Source organism: Parambassis ranga, chromosome 24, assembly GCF_900634625.1.
Source record: "Parambassis ranga chromosome 24, fParRan2.1, whole genome shotgun sequence".
Classification (NCBI taxonomy): domain Eukaryota; kingdom Metazoa; phylum Chordata; class Actinopteri; family Ambassidae; genus Parambassis; species Parambassis ranga.
This window is the reverse complement of record NC_041043.1, coordinates 1,301,463-1,323,798: the sequence shown is the minus strand read 5'-3', so window position 1 is coordinate 1,323,798 and position 22,336 is coordinate 1,301,463. Positions and strand designations below refer to the sequence as shown.

General features: G+C 43.1%; 1 protein-coding gene across 7 annotated transcripts in view; it reads right to left on the bottom strand.

Moving 5' to 3' along the window:
• syne2a (spectrin repeat containing, nuclear envelope 2a) overlaps positions 1–22,336 on the bottom strand; it is a 53,468-nt gene that overhangs the window by 15,512 nt on the left and 15,620 nt on the right. For 5 of the 7 annotated variants that reach the window (XM_028396662.1, XM_028396665.1, XM_028396667.1 and 2 more), the window contains 47 exons: positions 22,039–22,217; positions 21,630–21,945; positions 21,369–21,533; positions 20,929–21,234; positions 20,738–20,847; positions 20,532–20,661; positions 19,707–19,877; positions 18,362–19,621; positions 16,922–17,092; positions 16,145–16,300; positions 15,801–16,042; positions 13,699–15,712; positions 13,279–13,613; positions 13,052–13,196; positions 12,666–12,866; positions 12,302–12,561; positions 12,057–12,207; positions 11,830–11,973; positions 11,605–11,736; positions 11,318–11,500; positions 11,100–11,237; positions 10,757–10,942; positions 10,528–10,650; positions 10,160–10,342; positions 9,864–9,980; positions 9,180–9,281; positions 8,702–8,779; positions 8,138–8,554; positions 7,991–8,064; positions 7,770–7,911; positions 7,480–7,566; positions 7,204–7,356; positions 6,928–7,107; positions 6,740–6,832; positions 6,117–6,299; positions 5,774–5,944; positions 5,494–5,628; positions 4,665–4,864; positions 3,863–3,995; positions 3,489–3,671; positions 2,783–2,932; positions 2,366–2,542; positions 1,884–2,039; positions 1,644–1,790; positions 1,272–1,442; positions 769–902; positions 382–577 (listed from right to left, as the gene is read on the bottom strand). In XM_028396662.1, the coding sequence (XP_028252463.1) occupies positions 382–577; positions 769–902; positions 1,272–1,442; positions 1,644–1,790; positions 1,884–2,039; positions 2,366–2,542; positions 2,783–2,932; positions 3,489–3,671; positions 3,863–3,995; positions 4,665–4,864; positions 5,494–5,628; positions 5,774–5,944; positions 6,117–6,299; positions 6,740–6,832; positions 6,928–7,107; positions 7,204–7,356; positions 7,480–7,566; positions 7,770–7,911; positions 7,991–8,064; positions 8,138–8,554; positions 8,702–8,779; positions 9,180–9,281; positions 9,864–9,980; positions 10,160–10,342; positions 10,528–10,650; positions 10,757–10,942; positions 11,100–11,237; positions 11,318–11,500; positions 11,605–11,736; positions 11,830–11,973; positions 12,057–12,207; positions 12,302–12,561; positions 12,666–12,866; positions 13,052–13,196; positions 13,279–13,613; positions 13,699–15,712; positions 15,801–16,042; positions 16,145–16,300; positions 16,922–17,092; positions 18,362–19,621; positions 19,707–19,877; positions 20,532–20,661; positions 20,738–20,847; positions 20,929–21,234; positions 21,369–21,533; positions 21,630–21,945; positions 22,039–22,217 (10,980 nt within the window). The remainder of the gene's footprint in view (positions 1–381; positions 578–768; positions 903–1,271; positions 1,443–1,643; positions 1,791–1,883; positions 2,040–2,365; positions 2,543–2,782; positions 2,933–3,488; positions 3,672–3,862; positions 3,996–4,664; positions 4,865–5,493; positions 5,629–5,773; positions 5,945–6,116; positions 6,300–6,739; positions 6,833–6,927; positions 7,108–7,203; positions 7,357–7,479; positions 7,567–7,769; positions 7,912–7,990; positions 8,065–8,137; positions 8,555–8,701; positions 8,780–9,179; positions 9,282–9,863; positions 9,981–10,159; positions 10,343–10,527; positions 10,651–10,756; positions 10,943–11,099; positions 11,238–11,317; positions 11,501–11,604; positions 11,737–11,829; positions 11,974–12,056; positions 12,208–12,301; positions 12,562–12,665; positions 12,867–13,051; positions 13,197–13,278; positions 13,614–13,698; positions 15,713–15,800; positions 16,043–16,144; positions 16,301–16,921; positions 17,093–18,361; positions 19,622–19,706; positions 19,878–20,531; positions 20,662–20,737; positions 20,848–20,928; positions 21,235–21,368; positions 21,534–21,629; positions 21,946–22,038; positions 22,218–22,336) is intronic. The other 2 variants (XM_028396663.1, XM_028396666.1) reach the window with 2 other exon arrangements.

Below are 22,336 nucleotides of genomic sequence, written 5' to 3'. Positions count from 1 at the left end.
AGTCTGACTCAAGTGTTCCAACAAAATACACCTTCCCATGTGAGTGGAGAAAAAAACATACCCAACATGAAAGGTTTTTTTTTTTGAAGCGGAGGGGAGATCAGGTGTACGCACACAGAGCAGACCATGGATGACATTTCTGCCCGCTCTCTGTCCTCTTCCATAAAAGAAGAGTCATTTCATTCAATTTTTGCAGCTCTAAGAACAGGATGAACCGAGCAAGGAATTTGATGATTCTAAAAACCTGCATATGGTGACTATGAAAAAAACAAGGTCTCTAAAGTTCCGTTATCAAAGCGGTTCTGTTTGCCCTCAGAAATCCCTTTAATTACGGAACACATCTGGGTTACATTCAAACTACCCAGACAGACCCACACTAACCGTGACTGAGCAGACCATGGCTTGTGCATCCTGTTCCGGTGAAAATGATGAGCGTGATGGTTCCTCCCACTGACGCCACAGCTGTTGCAGGCGAAGAGAGCAGCTGTCAGAGCGGCAAGTGTACTCCTGCCACAGGGACAGTGTCCTCCCAGTATTCATGTGTTCATCCTGTATCTCCTGCATTGTCTCCCTCCACCTGGCAAAGCCATAGAAAAGACTTCTTGGAAATGTGGTTGGAGATGGTGGTTACATCAATGTTCTCAGCACAGAACACAGGATTTGCTACTATTGTATTCTAATAATTTAATCTGGAACATGACATGGTTGGATCTATATTTGCACACAAAACGTGGCATTATTACTGAGATTGTACTTGAGGTCACTGACCGTTTCCGCTCTCCTTCTACTTGATCCCAGAGAGCCTGTGCTGCTCTGCGAGGGAGCTTTTCCATAAGAACATGCAACGATTTATCCACAGTCGCCCAGAGTTCTTCTCCGTTCGCGGCCTTCACCTGGAGTTGCTTTATGAAGAATAACACCATTCAAACCTCATTGAAAGGTAGGTTGACTTCTCAGAAACTAAGCACTGAGGCTGAAAGGGCTTGATGTCTTTAAATGCCTGCCCCCCCCCCCTCCACACACACACACACCTTAACTGAACCCATCAGAAAAACCAGACCAGCTTTTGACTCCATACAGCTGCAGCTGGTTATTACAGGGCAACAAAGCCTCTTTTATAAGTTACAGAGCCTTTTTATACTTTAAAACAAAGGAGCAAATGTACATAAATTTGTTTCATACTATCATTAATCCAACATGTGATCAGTTTTCCTTCTAGCTGTGAGTAAAGCCTTTATGTGCACAGACTGTGTGTTGTGTGTTGTGCTCACCTGGAGGAGGTCTGAGTATGCTTCTGCCTGCTTCAGTGAGAAGAGCGGAGCCTGTTGCTGCTGCAGGGCACAGCGCAACCTAGTGGTGTGTAGAGTCGCGTCCCTCAGATTTTTGTGGAAACAACTCCAGTCCTCCACAGTCTGCTGGAGAGCTGGTCTCAGAGCGTCCATCTGCACAGTTACAGCAAGAATGTGGGAGATGGAAGGGATCATGTAAGTTTATTATGTGAAGGTTCTGCATTTATATCAAAACCATCAGAAGAGAGCTTTATTCCTGAATAAATCCTGACCCTGGATTTAAAGGGGTTTATTCCTCATTGTGCCTTACAGGAACTGATTTTTCCATGTCTGCCATTACAGTAAAATAGTTACCTGTTGACCAAGATCTCCACAAGCCTGACAAACACTCTCTGCCTGGCTAGAAAAGGCAACGTCACACTGGTGTTCATCATCGTGTACTTGTTTGGTCTTCACCTCCTGAAGCGCTGCAGCCACCACCGTCACTCTGCTCACCGAGGCCTGGAAGAAAAAAAAAAGCACACAGCATCTTTAGATCTGAGGAGAACACACTGTGCAGCACACACTCCCGTATTTGCCTCTTGTTGCTGTTACCTCCCACTCCAGCAGTGCCTTATGAGCCTGAGTTTGACTAGTGGGCTGTTTCCACTGATTCAGCTGCTTTTTCTGCTGCTCTAATCGCCCATTAAGACTCTGCAAACGTCTCTGTCTTTTTGCACAAGTGTGATGTATCTGTTCAGCTCCATGAATCTGTGGATGTGAAGCCAAACAGTGAATGATTCATGGCATAAATAAAAGTGTAAAGTCACAGTTTTTTGCTGTCCATTTGGAGTTAAACAAGACATTTCCATTCTTGTTGCCATATATGAAAAGAAATTTATGGTTTGTTTGAGGTTTCCAGGTGAATATCAATCATTTTCTGTTATTTGTGCTGATAAAACATTTGAAACTTTCTTATTCATCTGCTGTATTTATTGGCAAATAAAAAAAATAAACATAAAAACAGAGCTTACAGTAGAATCACTTAGATTCAGGTTAATGCTTTTTGGCTATTCAGTATTTGCAGAGATAGAAACCTGGCTCTCCAGCTCCCTCTGTAGGTGAAACCACTGCAGTCTAAAGGTGCCCAGCTTTTCTGCAAATATTGTGTGCTCAGAGCGGGCGGCCTGGACGTCTGCTCCCAACACCTGAGGCCCCGGCTGGCACAGGAAGTCCAGGAGGAGCTGCCCATTGGCCACAGCTGCCTTTAGAATCTGACAAAAAACATTTAGCATTAAGAAACCACACACGTTTAGTTTAGCATTCAGGAAAGAAGGCATTTACATAACATGATGGCATCAAAGATGCAGAATAAGTAGGGGAGAGATAAACCCTCCTTTAAAAGAAGAACCAATGGATCAAGTTTAGATAAACATTCACTGAATGGGAAGTCAAGTTAATATCAAATAAGCAAAAAAACAAGCATCATTGAAAGTCAGCGGAGGGACCAGTACCTGGTAGTGCTGCAGGATTTCACTGATCTCAGCTGCATCTTTGGCATTGAAGACTGTTTCTTTCTCCTGGTTCAGCTGAGCATCCATTTTTTTCAGCCAGTCCTCCAGGTCAGAGAGCAGCTCCACTGGCGGATGTGCTGCCAGGAGGCGCTGACAAACACAAGATGAAAAAAAGGAATACGGTATGGTTTAAATGACTTTGTGTCATTTATCTACCTAGGGAATCAGATATTAAACATCTGCTCCGATACAGCCCGACCTCTGAGCAATACATCTTCCTGTAATAGATTAGATCTTTTCATCTCCTGCATGAGGTGAGTGCCAAATTTTCAGACATAAAAACAAGATGAATCTGGTTAAACTAGCGTGATGATGACAATGCCAAATATCTGGTTTCATTCACTGGTGATAAGTGGTAAGCAAAAATTAAAAGTGACCTTCTTCTCGATGAGCGGTCCTCCCTGTCATCAATCTCTCCAAAAACAGTTAAAGTTTCACTCCTCTCACCAGAGGGGATTTCTTAGTGTCTAATTATTTTTGAAAACCTACAGCACACATGGAAAACAACGAGCATATGATGATGGCTGGAGATCACTGTGACCACGGTGTTATTTATTTAAATGATACTATGCCATCTTGTAGATGTTGGATATTTAGAAATACTATCAGTAAGTTAATGCGTTGTTTTCTAAACAAAATGCTGCACCTGCTGCAGTTGATCTTGGATCTTGGACATGTCAGAGGTCAGTTGGTTCCAGCTGACCTCCAGCTGTGTGAGCTCGGCCCTCAGACCTGGGCAGTCAGCTTCCCTTAAGTAAAGCAGCCGAGTGGCATCCTTTGATACAGATGCCCTCTTCAAAGACATGGCTTGCATCTCCATGGAGAAGTCCTGTGGGAGTCAAAGGGGATCCAATGTAAGACAGCAAGAGGTCAGTGCAGCCTAACAGACAGCTATAGTACACTGAGTGAGTGATATTCACACATTTTACCAAATCCAAATACAAACAAGCAGAAAAAAAGATACATATCAGAGGATTCAAACATCTGACTGACTTCTTTGTGTTCTTTTCGCAGTCTTACCAGCAGCTTGATCAGATTGTTTCGGACACGCTCCTGACTCAGGTCTGAGGCTTCTGTTGGCCCTGACAACGTTTTCAGGTGTTTGTTGGCACCAACCAGCCAATTACTGACCGACGCAAAGTCAGCCTGGAATCTGTGCAGGAGAGAAAGAGTCAACTCAACCAAGTGGAGCAGAACATGACTGCACCTTCATACAGAGTGAGGTAAGGCTGTGGCATGAGTTCACATAAAGAACAGGAAAGAGGTGTTTTTTGTTCTGATATCATGATTATACTGGAGCCTCAAAACAACAGATATTTGAACTGTTCCTATCAGATGTTTTGTGCAGAAAGTTTGTGCTTCGATATATTTTACTGATTAAATCGCAGGAAGATTTCTAGCCGTGATTAAAAACCTCATACAGCAGAATCCTGTCAGCAGGATGTTCTATTGTGCCAGTCATTAAGTCATTCTTTGAATATTGTTGATGGAGTTTCGTTTGCTCGAAATCAGCTGCAAAGCAATTACGTTTCATATTGTAGATAAATCCTAAGTTGTTGTAATTGCTGCTTCTGAATATTTTTACTGCAGCCTTCATCAATCATGAATCCCATTTCAGCAGGATGCCAGTTTTATAGGACAATTTATCAAATTATACAGTATATCAGTTTTAATACCTTGTGGGGAAGAGAATCTTTGGCATGATACTTCTACATTAAAACTAATAACAAAAATCACTAATATGGTTGTTGTTGTTGTAGATAATAGCACTGACCATACAGCTCAGGTAATAATTAAATGTGTATGTGTGGTCTTGGTCCACCTGGTGCGGCTGTCCTGGATGTCTTTGCAGCGTTGGATCTCTTGTTCTGTCCGTCTGTAGGCGCCTCTCCATCGTGGCTCTAGAGCACCCCCTGCCTGACAGACTGGTGCAGGAAACCCTGGGTCTGCCTGCAGCTTGTTCTGCTGGTCCAGGAGAAGTCCAGCAGCAGCTCTGCTCTCATCCAACAGGACCAGCATTTTCTAAGTGACAAGGAGAGAATGTGGAAAAGATGGTGGCTTAAAGAACATGATTCTGACAAATGTCAAACTGAGCCACAAGGAGATGAGTCGGCAGATTTAGGTACAAAATTGGACTATAACAGCCACAAGGAGAGAGAGAGAAATACACACAAGTTAAACTCAATTTTAGAATTTATGCAGAACATGATGTTGTTACAGTTGACTGACATATATTTTTAAATATACGAGTATTAGAGTTGTAAATTGTCACTTATTGTGTTAACAGAAATGGGACATAAGAACAACAGAATGCTTCCATCACAGCAGGAGCTTCCATTTTTTGTGCAATAGTTCAACAGTCCTGTAAATCCATTATGAAAGAGGCAGTAAATGTGACATAAAAGTCTCACTGTGTCAAGGTTTGATTAAATGCAGCTGGAGAAAAACGTCTTTCTTTACTGCTCCTACAAGCCAAGTGCCATCAATACAGCTCCCTCACCTGGTCATAAAATGCATCAAATGTAATGCCCAAGAAAGATCTTTTAGTTTATTGGAAGGCATTCTGGGAGATATAGGAAAAGTCTTAAAGCAGAGGCAGAAAAAGGGCAGAAGATTATAAACTGAGGATACATGCTTATGTTAATGTGTACCTGGCAGGCAACTAGTCTGCGCTGCACTGCCTCCTCATTGTTGTCTCCCTCTGGCTCCCCTCCACTGATGAAGGCTTCTGACTCGTCCAGCACCCTTCCTAATCGAGCACAACAATCCTCCCAACAGGTCCACTCCTGCAGCAGAGCCAAGCATACATCTGTTTTAACAATTCATTACAAGTACTCTAGTCCACATTTAATTTTGGTTATTAGAAAAACATAAATGCACATTTGTGTATGTATGAATTCATATGGCCTTCAGCAAATGTGCACCACAAACCTGGAGCCTCCTCTGAGAAGCCACATACTGTTCCAGAGCCTGCTGCTGCAGTGCTTTGGCCCTGACTTCCAGCTGTACCCATTCATCCTCCTGACACCTGAGTGCTTCTGGCTGGTGTTGGAATAAATACTTGACAAAAGCCAGCTGGGACCAGAGGACCTCCCAGAGCTTCTGCAGCACCAAGAAACCACATTCATGACAATAAGTAAACATTGCAGCCTGTGAGTGTTGCCTACCAGTAATCGTTTGTTGTGTGAGGTTGTTTTAACAATTGCTGCCTTTTTGAAAACATCAGATTTCACCACACTCCTAGTAAAGAGTTCAAGAACTTGATGAAAGATACCTTGTGTCTGCCAAGAACGGCTTGAAGTTTACTGCGGCTGTGAACCTGGTTCATCTGTCTTTCTGTTATGCATTTTTCAGCCAGTTGCAGGAGGTGAGCTATCCCCCGAAGCAAGGACCGTGAAGCCTGTTGCAGCTTGGCTTTTTCCCCCAGACTCTCTCTCAGATGTCTGCAAAGGACATTCTGCAGAGAAATACAGAAGCAGCAGAGAGATTAAAGAGAATACCAGTAACTTCTGAAACACAGACCTGTATCAGTAACAACTCTACAGGTCAGCTGAGGATGAAGTTACCAAATTAAATCTACTTTTCTATGAAAACTTCTAAAAGAGGTAAAGACATTTTTATTATTCCAACAGAGGAGGATTGGTATGTTTCTGAGCCAATGTAAAGGGACAGTCAGCTCCCAAGTAAGTGACTGCTGCAGGTGGTCTACCTGGGAAAGGTTCACACCATTAAACTGAGCTCTGAGACAACTACAAAATTAGATCAATAATTTTGATATGAGGTGGCAAATTGTTACCACCTCTTCCCCATGGAATACTCATATTACCAAAACCCTTATGGCAGTACACATGTGCATATAAACATGGTTAAGCACACAGAGCTGTGCAGCAGTGTTACCTCCAAACTAGGAACTTCCTTCAGACTTGAGAAGATGTCATTTTGTCCCAACTCAAACTCATCCAGGAGACACAGCTGGTTGGAGGAGAGGTCCTATGTGAGGACAAAAAACACTATGTGCTGGTCTGACAGTGTGGAGGGGTATGTAGGTGCTTCAAGCAAAAGTTAGTAATATGTTTATTTCTAACCTTGATGCCTGGATGCTCGATAAGCTGATTGTTGACGATCAGCTGGGCCAAGTGAAGACAATCCTTCAGGCAGGTCCAACAGCTGTGAGTACCTGGTTCTTCTTTTGAAAGTGCAGGTATGACCTCAGACTCCACTTTACCCATCAGCTCAACCAAAGTCTTTATCTCAGCTGACGCACACTGTGCAGGAATAGAGAGGATCACAGAGCAAACTTTCCTATTTATATTGACAGAACTGTACAGTATGTGTGTGCTTGTAGCATCACAGTCACTCACTTCCTGCTGCAGCAGCCACAACTGATGTTCATCTTCACTGCTGCCAGGAGTCAACAATAAGTCAGTCAAAGAGTCCAGACAGAGGAGGACCTGCTGGACGGCCTCATACAGCTCCTTCTTCACATGTGGATCAGACCCAACTGCAACCCTTAGCTGGGAGACATCAAACATGATGATGACTCATTGCACCCAGCTATCTGATAATACCAGATGTGAAACTGTTTATTATAGATATATATTACATAGGTATGTAAACACTGTTTCTGCAGCACATACTATTTGTCTCAGCATGGTGATGGACTCATGTGTCTGATGTAGAATTGCAGAAGCACATCCAGTTGGTATTAACTGCTTTTCTGATATCTAAACAGAACAATACATTCAGTGGTTAAAGCAACAAAAGAAAGAAAGAAAACTTAGTCACTTATACTTTTTCAAGGCTTTCCCTTCAATATATAAGACTCACAACTTTACAGATGTGAAATGGAACACCTGTTGCCATGGTAACGCAGTGGGTGAGTTTGTTTCACAGCATTCATACAATGTGATTATCTGTAGTTTCTGACCTTTTCATCTTTGGACCTTTTCTTGCTGACCAGGCTTTGATGCTCCTCAACTTTTTTCAAAGCGATCAGTTTTTGAGAAATCTGAGAATGCAGTCGAATCCAACAATGCTGCTTCTCTTCAAAATGTTCTCGCCCAGCCAAGCTAAAGAAAACACAAGAAAATGGCCTGTAGGTGTGCTATGTACACAGGAGTTTTTACTTTTCTTTAGTCAGTCTTTTACCTGACTGGCACCTCAAAACACTGCTGGGGTTCCGCACATCCTTCCACAGAATGGGTGCTGACTTTAATCTGCTCCTGAACATTAAATGAATAAAATTAACAAATTAACAGCAGGTTCTCTCATCTCCTTTTATTCACAGGCACTTACCAGATGTGGAGCAGGAGCTGTGGTTAAAAGCAGATCTTCGTCTTCCTCCTCTGACTCTCTCTTGGCAGTGAATGGGGTTATGGGTCTGTAAGGAATCATTCTGGTGTCTTCCACTGCAGGTGACACCTGAGGTGACTTCCTGTGAGCTTCATTGTCAATGCTTTCTTGGTTTGGTGGTTTACGCCGGTCTGGAGCAGCAGCTTTAAACTCCTCTTCAGCTGGTGGGATGATTCCAGTAAGAGGTGACTCTGCTGTCACAGCTTGAGGACTGAAGGATTCGCCAACATCAGTATCAGAGCGAGTAGTTTCATGATCTTTAGATCCAAAGCTGGTATTAAGTCCAGGCTGCAAGGATGAAAGTCTGGCTTCTTTTAAACTCGTCTCTATTTCAAACTGATGAGGCAAACTCTCCATCTCCTGAAAGACACATAGATTTTACAAATAAATGATGACAACAGCAGCCTAATCCAGCTTAATGCAAATTAGATGCATTCAAAGAAATAAAAAACACAGAAAACAAAAATATAAGTAAAGTAAAAACTGTATTATTGATTCATCATTTACCTTAACATCTTGAGGCAGTTTAATTTCAGACATATCCTCACTTTGCACATCTGAAAGGCCGAGCGTCTCCTCCAGGTCCTAAGACATTGTTTATGAATACACAAATGCAGACTGAATCCCTGCATTTACACATAAACTCTTAGTGTGTGTGACATACGAAAAGAAAAGGTTTCTGTGGAGCAACATATTTCAAGCAGCTGCTTCTGACAAGTGGCTGGAGACAGATTTATCAGGGAACACAGTGAGCTGCCTCGCACTACAGCTTCATATCAGCATGCACAAGAAGAAAAAAATAGTAAATCATCAACATATGGATAAAGAAGTGAGTATATTAGAAAAAAAGGAGTCCCAAGAACTGATGAGTTTTATTCCAAAACACATTGTATGTGTTTGAGAGCTGGATGTGACACTTTGGAATAAAACCCAACAGACAGAGTACCCAGAATCATGCTCAGCTGTGATCATTTGTCAGATTTACCTCTGTAATACTGCATGTTAGTGTGTCAGAGGATGACGAGTGACAACTCTCATTTTCCTCATCCTCCTCTTCCTCTGAAATAGATGCCTCAAAAGCCGCCTGCTTTTAGCAATAAGGGTGAATATATGATCAAAACAACACAGTAACTCTTCATTCTGCCATCATCTAAAACATAATGCTTCTTCAATGCAGAGCTCAGGGTTTTTTTTTTTTAGGATTCATACTTTTAGTATGAATATTTTAGTAATTGTTCAAAGACTTAAAAGTCCTGACAAATTGGTTGTAATGGAAGAATGTGAGTTAAATGAAACTGGGTTAAAATTTGGTAATGTTCAGAAAATAATGTTATTTCTCAAATAATTTGACTGTTGTTGCACCCACATTCCATCTAAGTCCAGATGGTAGATAAAATGGGTTCAATGACAAGGAAAACATAAGGCTCATCTATCATTTTTGTAGTTAAAAAAAAAAAAAGAAAAGGATTCTGGGATTTCCGTTGAGCCTGCCCCAAGGTCAACTACTAATAGCTTTTTTAATGTTTATAAATGTGGACAGGCAGGTTCAACTAATTCCAGACAACAGAGAGAGCATGCGGCATCTTTACTGGATGTGTCTTGCTCAAGAAAATGTATTTCCTAGAAACAGATTAAAAGTGCTGTACTGTATAACTGTGATTATTATTACCTGGACTAAACATCTGTGCGGAGGTCTATCCAACTCCTGCAGTTCTACGGGAACATTAGAGACTGAAGGAATGCCAAAATCCCCCCAGGGTTCTTCCTCCTTCTCTCTCATCTTGTTCTATGATAGGCAAGGACACAAGAGAAGAACAGAATACAGTATGGATACAGTACAAACAATAAGTGCTGACAATAAGGATAATTCACAGTAGAGACAACCTTTGTCGACCACTGTTGTGACAGGAGAGATAAACTACTCTCTGTGCAGTGGGACTGAGGCTTCATGTTGTCATGTTGTACCTCTAACAGTGAACCTTGTTGCTTGGTGAGCACTTCCAGCTCCTGAAGTGGCTGCAGGAGCAGTGTGGCTCTGAAGAAGACACTCAGGCCCTCCTCTGACCCCTGTGGGAGGTGAAGCTCTCCTTTGCATCGTTCTATCTCCTCTAGTGTCCTCTGCATTGACCTCACACTGGCAAGGATCACCTGCACAGAGTACATTTTGAGCAAACATCAGTGCCACATATATACATTGATGCTCACAAGTCCTGTGCCTGAATTTGACGAAGTGAAGTGTTTCACATCTTTTTACTAATTTAGCCATGTTTGTATACTTTCTTCAGCACGTGCATCAAATCAATAGTTAAGAGCTAAATCTGTATCCTAATCACCCGTTGGTTGTGAAGATGCTCTGTTGTTGGTATATTGGTGATGTCCACTGAGGATAAGATAGTCTTGATCTTTGGAATATTCTTCTCCACAGCCTTCAGCTCATCTTCCATCACCTCCACCATCTAAAAAACAGCAGAAACATTTCTGAGACATGAATTAGAAGTTGTTAGTCCATCCTGACCCTTCTCCCCTGTCTGTAAATGGCCTTAATAAAGCTGTAACTCTTACTGCCACAGCCTGCAGAAGCTTCTCCAGTGGCTCCAGGACACTGCGTTGCATTTTTTGGACGTTCTGGTCGGTCTGGTCCAGTCTCTCCGCCTGGGTGCTAGTGTCACACACAGCAGAGACCTCATCCAGAAGTGACCTGAAGTTCTGCAGGTTGTGTCTGATCCTCTCAGAATCTTCCAAAACCAGCTGCAGGTAATGAAAACACTCATTTCCTGAAACATTTATGGATGCTGTGCAGCAGGAATAAAGTATATATTTATTTGTGGGTGTATTAAATATATGAAGTGTGACAAAACAATAACCGTTTGTTGTGTTTTCTCACTTGTTAGTTGGAGCCACTGACCTGGAGGGACTTTGCATGATTCTGGAGGCTTCTGGCTGTGGTGAACGAGCAGGGAGCACTGAGCCATGACTGGGCTTCATCTAACCAACAGGTGGCGCTGTCCATGACATCCTTAAACTCCTGAAGACAGGCAGGGATCTAACCCAACAGAAGGAACATGTAAGAGACATTCCTGCAAACCAAACCGTACACTGCTTTTAAGTGACAGCATGTGTGACCTTGCTGAGGAAGGCGGTGCGGTGCTCAGCCATCTGCGCTGCGTCCTGGTAGAGCTGCAGTGGCTGTGTGAGCTGGTCGATGAGAAGCTGGGCTTGATCTGGTTGCTCCTCTGCAAGATCCTGCATCTCGCTCTCCAGGAGCATCAAACTGCTGTGCCAGGAGTCCAGCTCATCCCACACATGCTGGAGACAAAGACAAAGTACAGCTAGTATGCGGGGCTAACATTCATGGCAGTTTTGTGTAGAGTTCATACACAGACACAGCAAACAGAAAACAAGAGATCCACCTTGAGGGCATTTTGAGCTTCACTGACTGTTGGACTTCTCTTTTCCAGTAACACTTTCACTCTCTCTAGGCCTGAACCGAGCTCCCTCGCTCGGCTGGCCAGTCTTCTAACTGGACTGTTCTTGTCTATGAGCTGTTGAACACACATATACACACATTTACAAATCATTGTAAATTGCATTTAATTTATGTGTCATCAAGGATCAGCACTGTTCTTTTCTCTTACCTGTTCCTCTGCTTTCTGTAGCAACAGCTCCACTTCTTTTATCAGCCTTCCGATATCAGAGGGAATCTCCTCATATCGTCTCTGCACACTGTCCATGATGAACTTAAGCTTGTTCCTCTGGGAGGACAACTCATTTCTGAGCTCCTGTCAGTGTGGAAATGCAGAAGTTAAATGGTAAATGAGAGAGAAGTCAGACTGAGTCTTGATGTAAAAAACGTGATCCTGACCTGTCGCTCGTTCAGATTCGAACAAGCTTCCAACACTGGAAGAATGGCAATCACATGCTTCTCCACCTCTCCTATCCCCTCCTGGACTTGCTCTCTCTGTTTCTCTTCTGCCTGGGCAGCAGCTACAACCTGCAGGTTTCTCTCCTTCAGGCTGTAGTAAAGTAAAATAAGTATTATGACAGCACCTGTGATACTTTGTCACAAAAATGTCTATCCACATGAACAACACATTGAACATCTCCCACCTCCTGACATTCTCTTGGATCTTCACTAGTGTTTTGCCAACAGGTCCGGGGCTGATGGGATCCTGGGAAGTGGATAAACTCAGGACGTGCTCCAGTCGGTGCTCCAGGGATGCTAAAGCCTGTTGCTCCTGCTCCAAACCTGCCTGGTGCATCTCAGCCTGGACGAGAAGCTCCTGTGGTTCTTCCTGAGTGAAGCTCACAGTGGAGGAGTCTGGAACCTCAGCCTGAAGACTGGCCAAAAAGCTGCAGCACTGCTCCATCTAAAGAAAAGATTATTATTTATATAATACTTTTCTCTATCCTTTTTGCTTTATGTTATTTTGCAGTAAACCACAATAGTTTCAGAAAGCAATACAAAACTCACACTTGTGGTGATGTCCTTCCATTCCTCTCCTCTCTGTTCGGTGTGTGCCATCAGAAGGCCGACCCCTCGTCGTAATGACACCCAGCGCCTCCAGAGAGCGCCAAGCTCACCGTCTTTTCCAACCCCACAGCCCTGCATTGGACATCCAGCTCTCAGGTCCTCTATCTTCACAGCAAGTCTGCGAAGATCTTCCATCAGAAGCTTAATGAAGAGGCAAAAGGTAGAAATAAACCTGAGTCAAGCACGTACTCATTAAGCACTACAACCTAAAATTCCTAAAGGTTCCATGTCATATAAACACCTGTTAATTTCAGTAAATTTCAGCAATTTAGCTGGTATAAAGAATGTATCTGTAACATATTAAGCCCATGTAGGTCTGTATGTACCTTAGCTCTTCTTTGTTGGGCAACACATTTCTCATAAGACATCACTTGTTCTGCAGCACATTCTGAAAGCCTGGCTTCAAACCCTGACAGGCGCTGCCGTATGTCTTCATGACACTTCTTGTGGCTTTGTTGTCTTACTTCACACCTGTGAGGATACAATAATGTGAACATTAAGACACATAAATAATCACAAGAGGTGCCTTTAGGGGTCAATAACAGACTAGTACCTCTGCAAAGACTCCAGCCTGAGCTGTGCCTGAGCCTCCAGCACAGCTCTACCGACCAGCAGCTGGCTAAGGATGCCTATGTGGAGCTGTTCAGTCTTTGGACGAGAAAGGCATGGTTGCTCAGGCACCCGTTCCATAAGGTGAAAAATATGAGCTTGAAATCCATCTTCAAGAGCTTCTAGAGCCTGTTGGGTCTGTCTTTGTTCCTCGGTACAATCTAAAAACCCTCCAGGAGCAGATAAGAAGGTGGCTTCGGCATTATGAAGGAAGCCTATTGCTCCCTGTGCAGCCCACTGATAATCCTTCAAGGATTCTCTGGCCTGGGACAGACTGACCTATTGGATGTATGTTACAAGCAAAACTCAGAAACATTCAATACTATAATTTAAATTACAAAAACAATGAACAAATCCAGCTTACCATCTTTGAGTGGCACTCTTGCATGGCTGCTTCTCTAAGAGAATACAGGTCCTTGTTGTTTCTCAGATTGATCTTTTCTTTCCGTGCCAGGCCTTCCAACACTCGCATCCCAGAATCCATGTTCCTCCAAATGACCCAGTATCTCCGCAGTGCAACATCTATAGCTTTTTCATCTGGACTGACAGGTTGGGCTTCCTCTAGCTTCACTCTTGTACTCTGTAGCAACTCTACTAATGCAGAAAGCTCAGAGTTAAATTGCAGACCTAGCAGCAGCTTGGCCTCTACGTTTTTGATGTCCTCTGTGACAGAATGCTCCCAGGAGACCAATGTTTCCACAGTGCTGTGAATCTTCTCCCTCTCTGTATCAAGCTCTGATGGGTGTAACTCCTGAGCTATGGCCTCCAGCTGGTCTGCTGCTTCTTGACATTGTGTTTTGACCAAAGGAAGTTCTACCAGAAGGGTTTGGCACAGTTTAAACCTCTTACCCACAGTGATAGTTTTGTTTTTGGCATGCTGGATTTGCTCCTTTGCAATATCCCTCGATTCCTCCATTTGTCTCCTGAGGTGCATATATTTGTCTTGTTCAAAGGTATTAATACTCAGAACTTTGCACCTGTCTTGCAGTTCCCCAATAGAGCACAGCAGTGGGCTTCGTTTGGCCTCCTGGCAATGCTGAAGCTCTTGTACTTGACACTGGTGCTCCATTAGCATGTGCTTCCAATGTGCAATCACTGAAAATGTTTCTTGTGTTAAAGGGAACTTCAGCTGTTCCAGATCAGCCGAAATTCGCTGTAAGCTGGCCTGGATGGTTGATAACTCCTCATCTGAATTGGTCCGCTCATGAATCAGCTCCTCTAATTCCCAGCTGGTGGCTTTCTCATGAGCAAGCAACCCATCTAACTCCGTCCAAAGGCCTAATAGCCTGTTGACAAGATAGCGACTCTCTCCTGGACTCAACTCTATGGCGATTTTCTTGCAACTCTCTGACATCCCTTCCAAAAGTTTTAGTTGGTTCTCGATTTCCACTGCGGCTAATCTGTGACTTTTCAGCTCACTCTCCAGCTTTCTGATGTCAGTTTTTGAAACATTCTCTACATGAGAGCAGGGGTCTCTTTTAGCATGTGTTTCTGCAAACCAGGCATCCAGGCTAGCCAGCTGGCACAACAGTTTCTCTCTCTCATTAAGACTTTTTTTCATGGTGTCAAGAACATGATCCAAGCTGTCAGCAATAGCTTCATACAGGTCTTCCACTGTCTTTAACACTTGCTCATTCTCATCTTTTTCCATATCTTTCATCTTCTCTATGTGTTCTCTCACCTTGGACCGCTTGGAAAAAATATCTGCCTGAAACTTCCTCATTTCCACAATCTGTATAAGTGCCTCCTCAGGGAACAGAGCTAACGTTTTTCCAATGGAGATATGGTTTTCCGCCTGCTTGGCCCATACGATCAGATCTCTTAGTTGCTTGTTGATCTTAGTTGATGACTTCCCTTCACAGCTATCGGTAAAAGAGTCAAGCTTTGTCTTGGTGACACTAAACAAAGACCCCAGCCCCTGGAGTTTACGATAGATCTCATCCTTCTCCTTCTGACCAAGTGAAAACTGAATGAGTGCGTCAGACTGGGACTGTAAATGTCGATAAAGCTGGTTGTACAGTTTCAGGTCTGTGGTCAGACATATGAATTCTAAAGCACTTTTGCCATCAAGTCCACTCATTAGAGCCTCGAGTTTGGCTTTGAGCTCTTTGGAATTTTTCAATAGAAGCGAGGATTGAGAGGTGGCATTGAATGCGTGTGACAAAGCTCTTTTGATACTTCCTTCTAGAAGCCTCCATTCCTCTTGGACATCTCCAAGCTGAGCAAGAAGAGTGCCAGAACTCTCAGCGTCACTAAGGTGGACTGACAGCTGGCTGCTTATGTGAAGTAAATCTTCCATCGTGTCCTTCTTCTGCTTCATACTTTTCAACAGAGCATGGAGTTTGTCAGCTTGAAGAGCACTGCTTCCCAAAGCATTCCTGACAAAATCCACCAAAAATATTACTACACAACATGTCTACATGCCAGAATGCCACCAAATATTGAGGATGTATTAAAATTACTTACAGATTCACTTTGTTCTTCTCGTCAGTTAAAACCTCCAGGAAAGCTCTTGTGATCTTCATCTGTCTGTGATACTGTTTGACCTGATCCAGCTGTGCTGCTTTGACTTGCACAGTGGCAGAGGCATCCAGCAGGGCTGCACTCCATTGGCCTTCAGCCCTCTTCAAAGCATTTGGGTCATTCATCTGAGAAACACTCATGTTTTTCATTGTAGCTACTTGCTCCTGCACACAGCACCTGTACTCCTATGGTAGACAGATGTTTTGAAAATTAGGCACACAAAAAAACTAAATAGTAACACCTAAAGAGTGCATTACTGATGAATAAATCACAAGTACTGCGCACACCTCAGCGTCCTCCAGCTGCTTGGCCATAGCTGTCACACTGAGCTGTGCTGGTTGATACCGACATGCCAGAACTTGCTGAACTGTTCGTAGCAATCGAATCTCTGGTTCACCAGGAGACAACTTCAGGTACCAGTTTAAATCAATGTGAGGTCTTCTCTATAAAATATGAAGAAGAAATAAAGTATTAAAGGACCCCTGTGTAGGATTTAGTGAGTAGACACCTCACTACTAAAACATGAGGAGACATTAAACTAACTACAAACATGGCAGTAATACATGGTGGTACAGAAGACAGACTCCCTGTGCAGATTTCAACACACACTGCAGGATATAAAGGTTTAATTTCTTTTATCTTTGTACTGGCTTTTTCATCTCCATGAACAAATGTCTTTCTAAACTTGTTACGTGTCCTACTTTGGCATGACTTCTCACGGCACGAGTAATTAGAGCCAATAATGACCCACCAGGAAATCACCGCATCTCTAAGGTCCTTCCTGTCAGCAGTATCATGGGAATACACAAACATCAATCAAAACGCTGCCAGTCTTATCTCTTCACTGTCCCATGCATTTATAATAGGCTTCTTGCCCTTTTATGGCACATGCATCCGGACTTTTGGAGCACATTACTAATACAATGTTTAAATTCAATGTTGAAATTCTTTGGTTTATCATATGCTAAACATCCAGTCCTTTAAAAATGTAACTAGGGTTAGGGTTAAATTAGTTAGTATTTAGCCTACAGTGGGACTACAAAGCTTTTTCTGTTGATACTCACATTTATTATGTTACTTCTTTCCACCAAGCTCTGGATCTCAGACAAAATATCCTGCATGGTGGACCTGTGTTGGCAGCGCTTAGGTGATTCACCTGTCATCTTGGCAGCTCTCAGATCAGCTGATAAACCCGGGGGCGTCCTCTCAGGCTCCATGCTCGCCTGGATCTGAGGCTACAGACACAGAGGGCAGGGGTGGTGTCACATGTAAGCCTTCTTCTTCCCTGTGTTTGTCCACAGATAATAACAGAGCTTCCTGTTTTCTCCCTGCTCCACTTTGGTAAATATTACAAGGTTTAAAATGGTGGCCCAGCAAGTCAGTACAGTTATCACAAGAATGTGCCTGAGTCAGGAGCAGCCTCTGCCCTGAGGGGGAGAAGGGAACCTTTTATTCATCTATAGAGTGCTACATTGTTTTTTTTCTCCATAGAAATAAGTTGCAATAACAAATGTGAAAAGATGACTTGTAGTACTGGGTTACCTACTTACAAACAGGGGCGGTGCCTTTTAAAATAGCTATGGCATGACTAAGGTGTGTATTAAAGCAGAAAGAGGATATACAAACATGCTGCACGATTCAGACGTACTACAGGGAGGTAACACTGACACCAAGACTGTGGAAGGATATGATTATACATGTCTGTATTTCACACTCATGTGGTGCAGATGTTACAGTAAAAAGCATACCTCACTGAGGTATTTAATGAGTTAAATTCAGTTGATGTCCATGTCAGCAAACTAGTTAATATTTTAACCAAGTAGCCACATTTTATTGACAGAAATTGGAAGGTGATATGCTCAGAAAGTCCTATTTCTTCTGTCATCTTACTGTAAGTCCTAAATTAGAATCAAAGGAGCCTGATACAACACAAAAGTTATACAAGACACTCAGCAGACTACCAGCAGAAGGCGCGTTGTTATTGCAGTGGATAACAACAGGTTGTCTGAGTGAGGAATTCCTAAGAAAAAACTAGCAAGGAAGTACACTGAAATAGTATCACAGATGAAAATACACAAGAGGAACCCAATCAGCACTTATAATTTGAATATTTCATTTGTCAATATGCAGTTATTTCTATTGGATGTACCATGTTTCAAAAAATAAAAACTCACATATGAAATGTCTTTTAAAACTGCAAATGGCGAGGAATAAATGTTCCAAAAACAAAAAAAAGTTACAGCTGAACTGAGGATGAAATTACAGGTGTAAAATGTCAGAAATACAGTATGACGCGTCTATAGTCTAACTGGAGATGGGAGGGGAAGGAAATAATAGTGGTTTGTAAATGTCAAAAAGTGCACTGAGAAGGTAGAGACAGGTGGTTCACATGAGATGGGTCTCCTGCTAGCAGTAAGATTCAATCATGTTCAAAGTGGACTTGAACTTTCAGATATTCTGTGATGTTTTATATTAAATTAGGCCTTTTTTAGTAAAAAACCTACCTGTCCTCGTGTCATCCCTGTGTCCTCCAGCGCTGTGCTCGACTTCCACTCACTTCCTTCTTGTGGCACTTCTGAATGTCGGCTTTCTATACATTCACAGGTGCTTGCTTCTTCTCTGTTCTCCTGTTCTGTCATCTCCTCACATGCTGTACCTTTGTTCTGCGCCGTGTCAGCTGCCGTCACCTGTTTACTGTCAGGTGTGGATATCTTTGCTTTAGTTAAGGCAGCTCCAGCTTGCACAGAGTGACAGAAACATGTCATCCCTTTGTGTGTGACATCAGGAAATGTTGTTTCTGTTTCATCCGCAGCAGTGAGCTGATGTTCGGCAGCACCTGTGCAACATAGGCTGGAGGAAGTCAACACCTCATTGTGCTTTAATTCACTGGATTTGTAGTTTTCACTGCATGGCGATGTGGCATGTGCAGATTGTATTTTTGAGTCTGGTTCATCTGACTGAGGACTGATCAAAGGGGTATCAAGGTTGGACTTCATCTCAGGGAATGCTGAGGCTGAGGCTTCTGTGAGCTCTGCATCGCAATGCCCAGGCCCTGAACATGTGACAACATCTGGACTTTTGGTTCCAACATTTTCACTCTGCTGCACGTCCAACACTATAGTAAACACCTTCTGACTGCCAACCACACAGGGCCTCTGTTTTTTGGTCTTTGCTGACTCATATTGTGCTGGTAAAAACTGTTTTTTCTGGTCTGCTTCATCTGTAAAGTGTCCCTGTTTTACCTCAGGGAATCCTGAGAATGCATCCAGAGAACATCTGAGATCATCTCGACTACAGGTGCCAGCTTCTTTAGTGTACAGCAGGCTCTCAGGCTCCATGTCCAAAACAACAGTAACCACTTTCTTTGCCATCACACTGACATCCTCACAGTATTTCCCCCTTTCTTGTGCATGTGCACAGACTTGAAGTGTCTCTGATTGTGCAGAAAGATGTTCAGGCACATTTTCAAGTTTCCTCAGATATATTTTGGGTGGAAGTGATGAGACCTGTTGTGATTCTTGTTGGGTTTTTGATGTGAAAACTTCAGGCATCCCTGAGCATTGAATACGGGTTAAGGCATCTTCTTCTTCAGCTTTTCCCACAAGGCTGCCGGCAGCACACACGACAGACATGTCTGATCCTTCTTGTTTTGTGGCGTCAGCTTCAACCTTTGATTTGATGTCGTTGTCATTCTGATCACTTTCAGAGTTTTCCACTCTGCCTGTTGTTTTTTCTGTTAGCGCTCCTCTATGTCCGTGACTGACCTATGAAAACCCAAACAAATGACACAATCATAATGTTTTTATGATTACTACACTGTATAGTTCTGTGACTCCAGGAGAGACTCACCAGGTATTCAGATAGACTTTCAAGTGCAGCCTGACTTTGGCTGAGAGCACCTGAAGCCACTGTCTCCTGTTTCTTTGTCATTTCTGTTCCCAGGGAATTTAGAAGACACTCTTGCTCTAAAGGTATGTCATGGAGTGCTTGTTGAAGCTGCAACCCTTCAGCTAGAACTACCTGAGAGGACACAGAAGAACAATTTATATATTATAATTTAATCCAACAAACATTAGCAATCATAAAGCCACACTGCTGACTGAATTCATCAACAGCATTTTTCAATAAATGATAAAATGCATAGATTTTAAAGTTCTGCAGCAAGTAGCCAAAGCTGTGACTTGCTCTGTGCACATGTGCACAATGTGACACACAGAGAAAAAGATTACTTTAAGTATGACTACAGAGAGGATGGGCTTGCGGTATTTTGGGAACAGATCACACATAAAAACTCTGCTGGGCAAAATACTGGGTTTCTCTCCTGAACCAGATAGAGCCAAAAGTAATCGCCTTGGTATTAAGGCAACGTGGCACAAATGGGCTTGGATTAAGCTTTGTGCTTTCATATAAGCTGCTGACTGTCTTTAACTGAGGCTGCACACATCTGAAGCTAAACTGGGCTAGATGAAATTGAGTGTACTTAAAGAATTACATTTGACTCTTTGGAACTTGATTAAGATTGCGACTTAAGGTTCAGTGTCTTGTCCAGGGATACTCTGACATATGAAACTACTCTGTTTATTTAAGTGATGCTGAATATATTTTTATACAGGGCTGGATAACTTTTACAGCCTATCACCAGTGCAGACTGCAGAGGGTGTTATTCTTTTTTACCTGGCTGTGAGATGAGGGCTCAGCTTGTACTGTTTGGCTCCACTGCTGCAGCTGGCTGGCGGCCTCTCTCACTCTGTTAGCTGTGCTTTCTGAACAAACCTGCTTCTTTTGGAGAAAAGTGGACCTGAGGCTAAAATGCACAAACATGCAGGCATTGAGTTTGACAAAAAATGATTGATAAAGAAATCACATCCTGAGAAATGTACCTGACAAGTTCTTTAAAAACTGCTGTGACATCTGCGAGAGGTGATTCCTGGGTGCTGCTCTGCAGGTCGTTCACTCTTGCTTCCACCTCTGTCAGTTGGGTATCCAAGTCCTGAGAGGAAGACAGAAATTTGTCTGTGATTAAAACCATTGTTAAACTTGTATTTGGAAATGAAGCACCTTTTAGTATTACCTGTATTCTGCACCACTGTTGTTTAAGCTGGTGTATGTCAGTCAACACATCATGGACCTCTGACAGATTCTCCACATTTTCAGCTAGTTTTTTGAGTGCTGTTTGCAAATAGGAGACTTCTTCTGGAATTCCTTGATTTGCTAGATTTTCTTTGATGCTGCTCTCTAGTGCCCTCTTGTGCTTTTGGAGGTTGCTGACTTGCTGGGAGAGGCCAGCTTGGGCCTCACTGGTGGAACTGACTGCGATAGAGTCCTTGAGTGTTTCAAGCTGTAAAAGGTCTACGCCTGCCACCTCTTGTAGCAAAGCCTGCAGAGAGGAAGAGAGGCAGTCACGCTTCTGTATGAACAGAACTGTAATAAAGGTTGGCTAAATAAACCATCTATTTTTATATCAAAATGTAGGAGAGCTTGTACATGATTCATCAGGTCAGTTTACTTCACCTCCAGAGCTGCTGCATCAGTGTGTATTCCAGCTGAGCGTCCTCTCTGGGTTTGACAGACTGACATCCTTTCCTGCAGGGATGTCAATTTATGGTGACAGTCCTGTAGCAACTGGCCAAAATGTTCCTCATTATGAACACCTTCCTTGAGGCGAGAACACACACCCTGTGGATATATCAGATATGACAAACCACAGTCAGAGGCCTCGGTGATAACATGTTTATTTTTTTAATGGGTATCACCTTGACATTGAAGTTGTACCTTCAGCTCTTCCGTCAGTGCTGAGCAGTGAGTGTCAAGTTCAACCCAGGAGGAGTCCTTCCACATGGTGTTGCCGGTTCCCTCAGCCAGCTCCTTCCTCTGTTCAGCCAGCTTGGTGAGGGTTAATTGCAAATATTCAGATTCATCCTGCAGCTCATGGGCAAGAAGGCAGGTTTGTGTACGCTCTGCTGTGCCAGGCCAGGAGAATGAAGTGGGAAGTTGATCAGTTTGGCACCGCAGCTCGTCCACTCTGCAGCAGGCCTCCTGTCTCTGGGCCAGATAGAAAGTTGTGGGTTCTGGATCGGCTTGTAGAACGCTGAAGCACCAAGAGACAGAAAAAAGATTTTATCCAAATCCAGGAGTTACAGTTTTTTTAGCAGGATTGTTTTATTGTTTATGCTCCACTCACCTGTAATAAGGCTCCACTGACTGCAAGAGGTCCCTCCACTGCTGCTGAGTTTTCTGAAATGTTTTCTGAACTTTCTGTTTCAGGTCATCTCTATCCAACAGTCTGTGGTTCAGACTATCTCCTTTAACTCTGAGCTGCTCCAAACGAGCCTCCCCCTCTTCTGTTGCCTTTAGCACAATCTGAAATGTAATGCATGAAGAGTGAGTTGGCTCAGTTCTTCTTGTTTAACAAATAATGATTCATTATCTGAGCTTTCGAGGGATCAAAATATCAGTTGTGCACAGCAAAGGGACACTCC